The 12,134-nt window shown below is 51.4% G+C and overlaps 1 protein-coding gene across 2 annotated transcripts; it reads left to right on the top strand.

Moving 5' to 3' along the window:
* Window positions 1–210: 210 nt before the first annotated feature.
* Window positions 211–8,465, top strand: PRNP (prion protein (Kanno blood group)). 2 transcript variants are annotated; one of them, XM_071579128.1, is made up of 3 exons: window positions 244–290; window positions 2,237–2,367; window positions 7,553–8,465. In XM_071579128.1, the coding sequence occupies exon 3, from the start codon at window positions 7,555–7,557 to the stop codon at window positions 8,374–8,376; it is 822 nt and encodes a 273-aa protein (XP_071435229.1). In that variant the 5' UTR covers window positions 244–290; window positions 2,237–2,367; window positions 7,553–7,554; the 3' UTR covers window positions 8,377–8,465. The 2 variants fall into 2 exon arrangements, with proteins under 2 accessions (XP_071435228.1, XP_071435229.1); XM_071579127.1 differs by lacking the exon at window positions 2,237–2,367 and having other exon boundaries at window positions 211–290.
* The last annotated feature ends 3,669 nt before the right edge of the window (window positions 8,466–12,134 follow it).

Below are 12,134 nucleotides of genomic sequence, written 5' to 3' on the forward strand. Positions count from 1 at the left end.
CCAGATTTCCAGGGCACATCCCAGGTTTTCGGGGCGCATCCCGGATTTTCGGGGCGCATCCCGGATTTTCGGGGCGCATCCCAGATTTTGGGGCACATCCCGGATTTTCGGGGCGCATCCCGGATTTGCGGGCGCCGCTGGCCGCGGGATTCCCTCGGGAAGCGCTGGAGCTCAGCCAGGCAGGGCAGGCTCGGGCTGCGCAGCTCCAGCTCCTCCCTCTCCCTATTTATTCCTTCCCCGATCTCCGGGGCTGAATCACCTCGAGCCGAGCAGCGAAGGAGCTCCGGGCGGTGAGTGCGGGAAAAGGGGAGGCTCCGGGGGGATAAATCCCGAGGCCAGGGGGGTTTCGGGGCTCGGGATGAGGAGCTGCTCCTTTCCCGGCCAGCGCTGCCTTAAACCAGCCCTTTCCAGCGGCTCCTTAAGAGCCGGAGCTCGGCTGTGCCCGGCGCTTGTTTACCCGGCGCTGATGCCGGTGGGGAATTTTTTCTTGGAGGGTTTTTGCCTTTCCCGGCTGTTCCCTCGTTGTTTGGGGGGATTAAATGGGAAAAAAAAGTAAGGAGAGAGTTTTTTCCTTTCTCCAGCTGCCCCCTCGTTGTTTGGGGGGATTATAAGGAAAAAAAAAAGGGAAAAAGGAGAGGGGAGGGGATTTCTAAACCCAAAGGTGACATTTTCAGAGAGCTTTTCCAAACCGCCAGCCTGGAATTTCCATGTCCCCCAAAGCAGGACCTGGCCAGGAGGGACCGGCCCCCCATTCCGGGCATCCTCCCACCTTCCCCACCTCCCTCTCTTCCCCCCCTCGCCACGGGCACCTTCCCAAGGTTATTCCCGCAGTTATTTTGGCTCCAGGGGGTTGGTTTTTCCCTCCAAACCCAAACCTCCTCCTTGCCAACCCCGCGCACGGAATCGCTGCTCGGGATCGCTCCTCGCAGCCTCCATTTTCCGCTCCCCCCGGGCCCTGGAGGAGCGCAGAATTCCCGGTTTCATTCCTCATTTATTCCTGGATTCATCCCTCATTTATTCCCGGATTTATTATTAATTTATTCCTGAATTCATTCCTCATTTATTCCCGGATTTATTATTAATTTATTCCTGAATTCATTCCTCATTTATTCCCGAACTCATTCCTCATTTATTCCTGAATTCATTCCTCATTTATTCCCGGATTCATTCCTCATTTATTCCCGAATTCATCCCTCATTTATTCCCGAATTCATCCCTCATTTATTCCCGGATTCATCCCTAATTTATTCCCGGATTCATCCCTGATTTATTCCCGGATTCATTCCTCATTTATTCCCGGATTCATCCCTAATTTATTCCCGGATTCATCCCTAATTTATTCCCGGATTCATCCCTAATTTATTCCCGGATTCATCCCTAATTTATTCCCGGACTCATCCCTCATTATTCCCGGATTCATCCCTAATTTCCCCCATCCGAGCGGAGGAAGGATAAAGAGAGTCGGGGAAAAGAAATACCTGCTAATTGACTCTCAGTGTTACGCAGCAGGAATATTCTGTGCCAGCAGCGCATTCCCAGCCCCGGGAAGCGTCTCCCCGGTGCCCACCCCGCCCAGGCTTGTGCCAGGGAGCCCATTTAGTGGGGGTGAAGCTCAGCCCTCGCTAATTAGCGCGGCGCTAACGAGCCCGTGCCCTGTTTCTCAGCAATTCGAGGAGCAGGTCAGGGCTGGGCTGGGCTGGAACATCCCCCGGGGCTTTGCCACAACCTCATTTTTCCTCCACGGGCTCATTTTTCCTCCTTGGAAACCACTTTCTCCAAAAAAATATTCTAAAAATTGCCATTTTGTTGCCTTTCCCTTCCCGTTTCCCAGTTTTTCTGGGCGCCCGAGGAGCTTTCCCCGGGGTTGTTGCTCTGGCCGCGTCTCTCGGCTGTTTTTACCCCCCTGAGCTCATCCCCGGCCCAGCGGTGGGAGCTGGAGCGGGGGAGGCTCCACAGCCCGTCCTTTGCCCCCACATTGTTCCATGAGCTCCAGCCTGGAATTCTCCCCATCCCCGGGAACGTGTTCGGGCATCTCCCTGCTCTTTTCCCGAGGCCTTTGGCTGATGATCCCACCCAAAAAGGCTCTGAATTCCAACATCTCTGGGTATAACACCCGACTGTGGGGTGGGGGTGGAAGGAATTACATCGTTACCTGAACCCGAAAAGGGTTAATTTGCTTTTTAGGGCCCATAAAAACAATTCTAGGCGGCAACAGAAACATTTCTGCCCTAAACAGGGGCTTGTTTGGCCGCGATATCCCAGCAGGGACCGTCACCTGCTGCCCGCACTGAGCTGATCCCGGGGGAACGGAGGGAATCTCCAGGGAATTGCTCCATCAGCGGCTGCAGGAACAAACCAACCGACCATGTAGGACCTAAATTTGGTTGCTCGGCGCTGCTGCACGAGGGGAAGGCACAGCCAAGGGTGCTGTGAACGCCCCCCCGCAGCCGGAACGGCCCCTCGCCATCCTGGCCTGGGATTTTGGGGGTGGAACAGCCTCGGGAAGGGGGAAAAATGTGCTCTGGCTTCTTAAAGAGGAGGGGAGCGGCAGCTCAGAGCCCTTGGCTGGGCAGGGAGGAGCCTCCGCAGGGCCCGGCAGGGATTTTCCAAAGGTATTCCCAAGGGATTTACACCTGGTGGGTGTTCTGGGGATGGATTTTACAGGGATGGATTTTACAGGGATGGATTTTACAGGGATGGATTTTACAGGGATGGATTCCCAGGGATGGACTTTGTAGGGACGGATTTCATAGGGATGGATTTCATAGGGATGGATTTTATAGGGATGGATTTTGTAGGGATGGATTTTACAGGGATGGATTTTTCAGGGATGGATTTTACAAGGATGGATTTTACAGGGATGGATTTTCTAGGGATGGATTTTACAGGGATGGATTTTGAAGGGATGGATTTTACAGGGATGGATTTACAGGGATGGATTCCCAGGGATGGATTTTACAAGGATGGATTTTACAGGGATGGATTTTCTAGGGATGGATTTTACAGGGATGGATCTTGTAGGAATGGATTTTACAGGGATGGATTTCGTAGGGATGGATTTTATAGGGATGGATTCCCAGGGATGGATTTTACAGGGATGGATTCCCAGGGATGGATTTCGTAGGGATGGATTTTACAGGGATGGATTTTACAGGGATGGATTTTACAGGGATGGATTTTACAGGGATGGATTCCCAGGGATGGACTTTGTAGGGATGGATTTTATTGGGATGGATTCCCAGGGATGGATTTCGTAGGGATGGATTTTACAGGGATGTATTTTACAAGGATGGATTTTACAGGGATGGATTTTACAAGGATGGATTTTACAGAGATGGATTTTGTAGGGATGGATTCCCAGGGATGGATTTTACAGGGATGGATTTTACAGGGATGGATTTTACAGGGATGGATTCCCAGGGATGGACTTTGTAGGGATGGATTTTACAGGGATGGATTCCCAGGGATGGATTTTACAGGGATGGATTTTACAGGGATGGATTTTACAGGGATGGATTTTACAGGGATGGATTCCCAGGGATGGATTTTTCAGGGATGGATTTTTCAGGGATGGATTTTACAGGGATGGATTTTACAGGGATGGATTCCCAGGGATGGATTTTACAAGGATGGATTCTCAGGGATGGATTTTTCAGGGATGGATTTTGTAGGGATGGATTTCGTAGGGATGGACTTTACAGGGATGGATTTTGTAGGGATGGATTTTATGGGGATGGATTTTTCAGGGATGGATTTTTCAGGGATGGATTTACAGGGATGGATTTTACAGGGATGGATTTACAGGGATGGATTCCCAGGGATGGATTTTACAGGGATGGATTTTACAGGGATGGATTTACAGGGATGGATTTTACAGGGATGGATTCTCAGGGATGGATTTTTCAGGGATGGATTTTGTAGGGATGGATTTCGTAGGGATGGACTTTACAGGGATGGATTTTGTAGGGATGGATTTTACAGGGATGGATTTTTCAGGGATGGATTTACAGGGATGGATTTTACAGGGATGGATTCCCAGGGATGGATTCCCAGGGATGGATTCCCAGGGAGGGAATGGCTCGTTAAGGGGATCCCACCCTCGGTGTGGGCCAGCCCTGGCAGTGCCCCTGGAATGCCAAGCAGGGAATGCTGAGCGAGCAGAGGCAGCGGGACACTCCCAACCCCAAAATGCCGATTTTCCCCCCACGGCACATTAACAGGGATTTGGGCTGAATTCCCAAGGAACACGGAGCCCCCCGGGCAGGGCTGGGCGGGACCCTCCTGGCACCCAAATCTTTGGGATGGGGCTGGATCCCTTCCCTGCTCGGCAGGAATCCCATTGGCACCCTCTGGGTGGGCAGAGCAGGTTCCACGAGTTGGGTTTCACCTCCCAATTAATCGAAACATCTTTTTTCCAAAAACTTTTCCCACTTCTTGTGGAAAAACTGCGAGGGGATCTCTGTAAAAATACAAATAAAAATATACACGGTTTGGGGGGGGATAAATATTTTTGGGAGAGGATAAAGAGTTTGGGGGAGGATAAATAATTTTGGGGAGAATAAACACTCATTTAAGAGTGAAGGTGTTATACATAAAAATATATATATGGATTTTGAGGAAAGATAAATATTTTAGGGGGGGATAAATATTTTTGAGGGAAAATAAATAATTTTGAGAGAGCATAAACACACACATATATGTGAAACTATAAATATATATAAATACTTATGCATTTTGGGGGGAGATTATGTATTTTTGGGGGGAGAATAAATATTTTTGGGTGAGATTAAATAGTTTTTTTGGAGAATAAATATTTTGGGTGGAGGATAAATATTTTTGGGGGGGCATAAATATTTTTGGGGGGCATAAATATTTTTTGGGGGGGAATAAATATTTTTTGGGGGGGAATAAATATATTTTGGGGGAGAATAAACCTGCATTTAAGTGTAAAACTTCATAAAAATACAGATGGGTTTTGGGGAAGGATGAATATTTTTGGAGAGAATAAATATTTTTGGGGGGGAGAATAAATATTTTTGGGGGAGATTAAATGGTTTTTGGGGAGGATGAATATTTTTGGAGAGAATAAATATTTTTGGGGGGTGGATAAATGTTTTTAGGGAGGATAAAGAGCCACTTGAATGCAAAGCTGTTATACATAGCTATAATATTTTGGGGGGGAGAATAAATATTTTTGGGGGAGAAGAAACATTTTTTGGGGAGGATAAACATTTTTGGGCAAGGATAAATATTTTTTGGAGGACAAAGATTTTTTGGGGGAAGGATAAACATTTTGGGGGGGAGGATGAATATTTTTGGGTGGACAAACATTTTTGGGGAAGGATAAACATTTTTAGGAGGGAGGAGAAGCATTTTTGGGGAAGAAGAAACATCTTTGGGGAGGATAAACATTTTTGGGGGAAAAGAAACATTTTTTTGGGGAGGATAAAAATTTTTTGGGGGAGGATAAACATTTTTGGGCAAGGATAAATATTTTTTGGAGGACAAACATTTTTTTGGGAAGGATAAACATTTTTGGGGGGAGGAGAAGCATTTTTGGGGGAGAAGAAAAATTTTTTGGGGGAGGAGAAGCATTTTGGGGGGGAGGATGAATATTTTTGGGCAAGGATAAATATTTTTTGGTGGACAAACATTTTTGGGGAAGGATAAACATTTTTTGGGGAAGGATAAACATTTTTGGGGGGAGGAGAAGCATTTTTGGGGGAGAAGAAACATTTTTGGGGAGGATAAACATTTTTGGGCAAGGATAAATATTTTTTGGTGGACAAACATTTTTTTGGGAAGGATAAACATTTTTAGGAGGGAGGAGAAGCATTTTTGGGGGAGAAGAAACATCTTTGGGGAGGATAAATATTTTTGGGTGAGGATAAATATGTTTTGGAGGACAAACATTTTTGGGGAAGGATAAACATTTTTTTGGGGAGGATAAATTTTTTGGGGGGAGGATGAATATTTTTGGGGGAGGAGAAGCATTTTGGGGGGAGGATAAATATTTTTGGGCAAGGATAAATATTTTTTGGAGGACAAACATTTTTTTGGGGGAAGGATAAACATTTTGGGGGGGAGGAGAAGCTTTTTTTGGGGAGAAGAAACATTTTTTGGGGAGGATAAACATTTCTGGGGGGGGATAAACATTTTTGGGCGAGGATAAATATGTTTTGGAGGACAAACATTTTTTTGGGGGAAGGATAAACATTTTTGGGGGGAGGAGAAGCATTTTTGGGGGAGAAGAAACATCTTTGGGGAGGATAAATATTTTTGGGTGAGGATAAATATGTTTTGGAGGACAAACATTTTTGGGGAAGGATAAACATTTTTTGGGGGAGGAGAAGCATTTTGAGGGGGAGGATGAATATTTTTGGGGAGGATAAACATTTTTGGGTGGGGATAAATATTTTTTGGTGGACAAACATTTTTGGGGAAGGATAAACATTTTTTGGGGGAGAAGAAACATTTTTGGGGAGGATAAACATTTTGGTGGGAGGATGAATATTTTTGGGTGGGGATAAACATTTTTGGGCAAGGATAAATATTTTTTGGAGGTCAAACTTTTTTTGGGAAGGATAAACATTTTTGGGGGGAGGAGAAGCATTTTTGGGGGAGAAGAAAAATTTTTGGGGAGGATAAACATTTCTGGGGGGGAGGATAAACATTTTTGGGTGGGGATAAACATTTTAGGGGGGAGGATAAATTTTTTGGGGGGAGGATAAATATTTTTGGGCAAGGATAAATATTTTTTGGAGGACAAATATTTTTTGGGGGAAGGATAAACATTTTGGGGGGGAGGATAAATTTTTTGGGGGGAGGATAAACATTTTTGGGGGGAGAAGAAACATTTTTGGGCAAGGATAAATATTTTTTGGTGGACAAACATTTTTTGGGGGAAGGATAAACATTTTGGGGGGAGGATGAATATTTTTGGGTGGGGATAAACATTTTTGGGCAAGGATAAATATTTTTTGGAGGTCAAACTTTTTTTGGGGAGGATAAACATCTCTGGGGGGAGGATAAATTTTTTGGGGGGAGGATAAACATTTTTTGGGGGAGGATAAACATTTTTGGGTGGGGATAAATATTTTTTGGTGGACAAACATTTTTGGGGAAGGATAAACATTTTTTGGGGAAGGATAAACATTTTGGGGGGGAGGAGAAGCATTTTTGGGGGAGAAGAAAAATTTTTTGGGGAGGATAAACATTTTTGGGCAAGGATAAATATTTTTTGGAGGACAAACATTTTTGGGGGAAGGATAAACATTTTTGGGGGGAGAAGAAACATTTTTTGGGGAGGAGAAGCATTTTGGGGGAAGGATAAACATTTTGGGGGGAGGATGAATATTTTTGGGGGGAGAAGAAACATTTTTGGGGAGGATAAACATTTTTGGGCAGGACCCCCACACTGGACTGTGCAGCTGTTCATTCCGTGCCGGGTTTGGGGTGGGATGTGCTGTGTGTGCCCCACCGGGAGCCTCGGGCCCCGTGGGGTCCGTGCCCTGCCCTGACCCCCCCTGTGCTTGTCCCTTGTGTCCCACAGCCATGGCCAGGCCGCTCCTCTCCTGCCTCCTGGTGCTGCTGCTCCTCGGTGTCTGCGCCGACGTCGCCTTGGCCAAGAAGGGCAAAACCAAGCCCGGGGGTGGCACGTGGGGCACGGGCAGCCACCGCCAGCCCAGCTACCCCCGCCAGCCCGGCTACCCCCAGAACCCGGGGTACCCCCACCAGCCCAGCTACCCCCACAACCCGGGCTACCCCCACAACCCGGGGTACCCCCACAACCCGGGGTACCCCCACAACCCCGGCTACCCCCACAACCCCGGCTACCCGGGCTGGAACCCGGGCTACAACCCCAGCGGGGGCACCTACCACAACCAGAAGCCGTGGAAGGGGCCCAAGCACAAGACCAACTTCAAGCACATGGCGGGCGCGGCGGCGGCGGGCGCCGTGGTGGGCGGGCTGGGCGGCTACGCCGTGGGCCGCGCCATGTCGGGGCTGCAGTACCGCTTCGACAGCCCCGACGAGTACCGCTGGTGGAACGAGAACGCCGCGCGCTACCCCAACCAGGTGTACTTCCGCAACTACGGCCGCGCCGACGTGCCGCAGGACGTCTTCGTGGCCGACTGCTTCAACATCACCGTCACCGAGCACAGCATCGGCCCCGCCGCCAGGAGGAACGGCTCGGAGCCCGGCGCCGCGCTCAACCAGACCGAGGCGGAGCTGGAGACCCGGGTGGTGACCAAGGTGATCCGCGAGATGTGCGTGCAGCAGTACCGCGAGTACGTCCTGGCCAACGGCGCCCGGCCGCGCCTCGCCGACGCCCCGCTCGCCGCCCTCCTGCTGCTCGTCCTCGTCGCCATGCACTGAGCGCTGCGGGGAGGCCGCGGCTTCCCGGTGTCACCTGGGGCCCCCGGGGGACCCTCCCGGCCCCCCGTTCTTGCTTGTGGTTGTCGTTGGTGAAGAGCCCTTGGGGTGTGCGGGCACCGACGCTCTGCGTCGGCTCCTTGGGGTTCAGTTCCATCTCCTCCCTGGGATTCAGTTCCATCTCCTCCTTGGGGTGACTTCCATGAGCTCCTTGGGGTTCAGTTCCATCTCCTCCCTGGGATTCAGTTCCATCTCCTCCCTGGGGTTCAGTTCCATCTCCTCCCTGGGATTCAGTTCCATCTCCTCCCTGGGATTCAGTTCCATCTCCTCCTTGGGGTGACTTCCATGAGCTCCTTGGGGTTCAGTTCCATCCTCTCCCTGGGATTGTTCCATCTCCTCCTTGGGGTGACCTCCATGAGCTCCTTGGGTTCAATTCCATTCCCTCCTTGGGGTTCAGTTCCATCACCTGGGGGTTCACCCCCATCTCCTCCCTGGGTTCAGTTCCCTCACCTTGTTGGGGTGACCTCCATGAGCTCCTTGGGGTTCAGTTCCATCCCCTCCCTGGGGTTCAGTTCCATCCCCTCCTTGGGGTTTAGCCCCATCACCTCCTCAGGGTTTTCTTCCACCACCTTGTGGGGATTCAGTTCCATCACTTTGGAGTTTAATTCCATCCCCACCTTGGAGTTCAATTCCACCCCCTGTCCTCGGGGTTCAGTTCCATCCCCTCCTTGGGGTTCAATTCCATCCCCTCCTTGGGGTTTAATTCCATCACCTCCTTGGGGTGACCTCCATCCCTTCCTCAGGGTTTACCCCCATCCCCTCCTTGGGGTTGCCTCTGGTTTAGGCAACTGGGTACAGTTCCCCTCCCCACCCCAAAGGCGTCCCCAGCGGGGCAGGGCAGCGCTGGCTCTGCATGTGCCCCAAACCCGGGGCCTTCCCCACCTGCTCCTCCTCCTCGGGGTCACCCCCAGAGGGCCCAGGCAGGGGGGTTTCTTCTTGGCAGCCCTGCAGGAGCATCTCCCCAGGACCCCTTTGCTGCCAGGGAGGGTTTATGGGACCCCCTTCCCTGGGACACCCCTGGATCCCACAGGATGGGGGCACACACGGGGGTTTCATGCAAAAAGCTGCCACGCTGCAATTTTAACCCTTTAATCCCCCCCAAATCCCTTCCCCTTGTCCACATGGACCTGCTCCCTCACTACTTTGCCTGCTGCAAAAGCCTCCTGCAGCAACACACCAAAATAAAGTCATTTTTATCCCCCCCCAGCACCCCCAGTCTTTCTTAGGCTGCCTAAGGCAAAAACTGCTGCTGAATGCCCCAAGTAACCCCCAAATCCCCCCAAGACGGGTTGTCCCAGCCCGAGGAAAGGCTATTTTGGATGCTGCAGGTGGCAAGTCACACCCATCCTTCAGCACCTCGACCCAGAGGACATTAAAATGCAGCCAAAAGGATGCTCAGGGTGGGCCAAGAGACTCAAATCAGCTCAGTCGTGGAGTTCCAGCCTCGGGAACAAGAAGCCTGGAAGAAAAGCCACCCCTGGGCGGGATTCCTGGTGGCTCCGTGGCCTCCTGTGGCTCGTGGGTGACCTGCAGCCCCCGGCACGTCGCGCTTGTCCCACCCACTCCAGTCTCGTGTGTTTTGCTTTGCAAGGCACTGAATGACACTGTTGTCCCTTTGCTTCGGTGTGAGCTGAGTGCAGGACTGTAAATATCAAGCTGTAAATGCAGACGGAGGGTGACCCTCGAGGATGTTGACGGCCAAAGCAGGGCTTTGTGTGGCTGTTTGTAACCCCTCAGCGCTGCATGCTCGGCAGGTCCCGCCCTTTCCTCAGTGTTCCCCCCTCTGCTCCACATTAAACTGGATAAAGCCAAGCTGCACCTTCAGCCTCCTTCGTGCAAACCCCGAAGGGGCGTTTTCCAGCCTGTCTGTGCCCCCTTTGTCCCCTTCCAGCACCACATTTGGCCTCAGCCCCACGATCCTGAGCCTTTCCCCTGCCCTGCTCCCACCAGCACTGTCGCTGCAGTCCAGCAAAAGATTTTCTAATTTCTGTCTGATTCTGATTTCTGTCTAATAAAAGAGTTTTTACGGTTGCTGTTTTGGTGGCATTAAGCCTGACCCAAGCCCTGCTTCACCATGGAATGAATCATGGAATGCTTTGGGCTGGAAGGGACCTCAAAGCCCACCCAGTGCCACCCCTGCCCTGGGCAGGGACACCTCCCACTGTCCCAGGGGGCTCCAGCCTGGCCTTGGGCACTCCCAGGACTGGGGCAGCCACAGCCTCTCTGGGAATCCCAGCCCAGCCCCTCCCCACCCTCACAGAGAGGAATTTCTTCCCAATATTCCATCTAAATCACTTTTCCAGTAGGAGCTATTTCCCCTTGTCCTGTCTCTCCCTCCCTTGTCCCCAGTCCCTCTCCAGCTCTCCTGGAGCCTCTTCAGGCCTTGAAAGGGGCTCTCAGGTCTTCTCTGGGAATCCCATCCACAACCTCACAGACAACAATTCCTTTCCCAGTATCCCATCAGTTCTGGGCCCCTCAGGTTGGGGAGGACATTGAGGGGCTGCAGCAATTCCAGAGAAGAGCAACGAGGCTGGAGAAGGGCCTGGAGCCCCAGCCCTGTGGGGAGAGGCTGAGGGAGCTGGGGGGGTTCAGCCTGCAGAAGAGGAGGCTCAGGGGGGACCTCAGCACTGTCTGGAACTGCCTGACAGGAGGTTGGACCCAGGGGGGGTTGGGCTCTTCTCCCACACAACCAGCAATGGCACAAGAGGGCACGGCCTTAAGCTGTGCCAGGGCAGGTTTGGGTTGGATATGGGGAGGGAATTCTTTGCAGAGAGGGTGGTCAGGCCTTGGAATGGGCTGCCCAGAGAGGGGGTGGATTCCCCATCCCTGGAGGTGTTTAAGGTGAGACTGGATGTGGCACTCGGTGCCCTGGGCTGGTGATCCCAGTGGGGATGGGTCAAGGGTTGGGCTGGATGATCTCAGAGGTCTCTCCCAACCCAACTGATTCTCTGATTCTATCCCTGCCCTCTGGCAGTGGGAAGCCATTCCCTGTGTCCTGTCCCTCCATCCCTTGTCCCCACTCCCTCTCCAGCTCTCCTGGAGTCCCTTCAGGCCCTGCCAGGGGCTCTCAGCTCTCCCAGAGCCTTCCCTTCTCCAGGTGACCCCCCCAGCTCTCCCAGCCTGGCTCCAGAGGGGCTCCAGCCCTGGAGCAGCTCCAGGGCCTCCTTGGGACTCTCCAGCAGCTCCACGTGCTCCTGTTTTTGGGAATTCCAGACCTGGAGCAGCTTTTGGGGGGGGGTCTCACCTGAGGGGGCACAGGGGGAGAATCCCCTCCTTCCCTGCTGCCCAAACTCTGGGATCAATCCAGGCTCGGTGCAAATCATTCTCTATATAATTAATTTCCAGCTTTATTTGCTTTTCCCAACCAGCACAGACCAGAGGCCCCACCCCCTGAGAGACCTGGGGCTGCCCAGTGGCAGGAGGAAAAACCCCCCAAAAAGAAGGATGAAAAAAACCCCAGCCCTTAAAAAGAGAAGGGAAAAAAAATAAACATCCCCTAAAAGAATGAAAGAAAAAACCTCCATATTTTCCAAAGTGAATACACGGATATTTCCAGGAAGGGGCTCAGAGCACCTACACAATGAATTTCCCCAGGGCAGGTTTTGACCTCAGAAGCAGCACTAAAAATGCTCATTTTGAACCCAAATAACATCTTCCCTTCCCCCCAGCACAGGGAAAATGCTCCAGCCCCCCAAGGAGGG

The sequence above is a fragment of the Pithys albifrons genome, chromosome 29 (genome assembly GCF_047495875.1).
Source record: "Pithys albifrons albifrons isolate INPA30051 chromosome 29, PitAlb_v1, whole genome shotgun sequence".
In the NCBI taxonomy this organism is placed as follows: domain Eukaryota; kingdom Metazoa; phylum Chordata; class Aves; order Passeriformes; family Thamnophilidae; genus Pithys; species Pithys albifrons.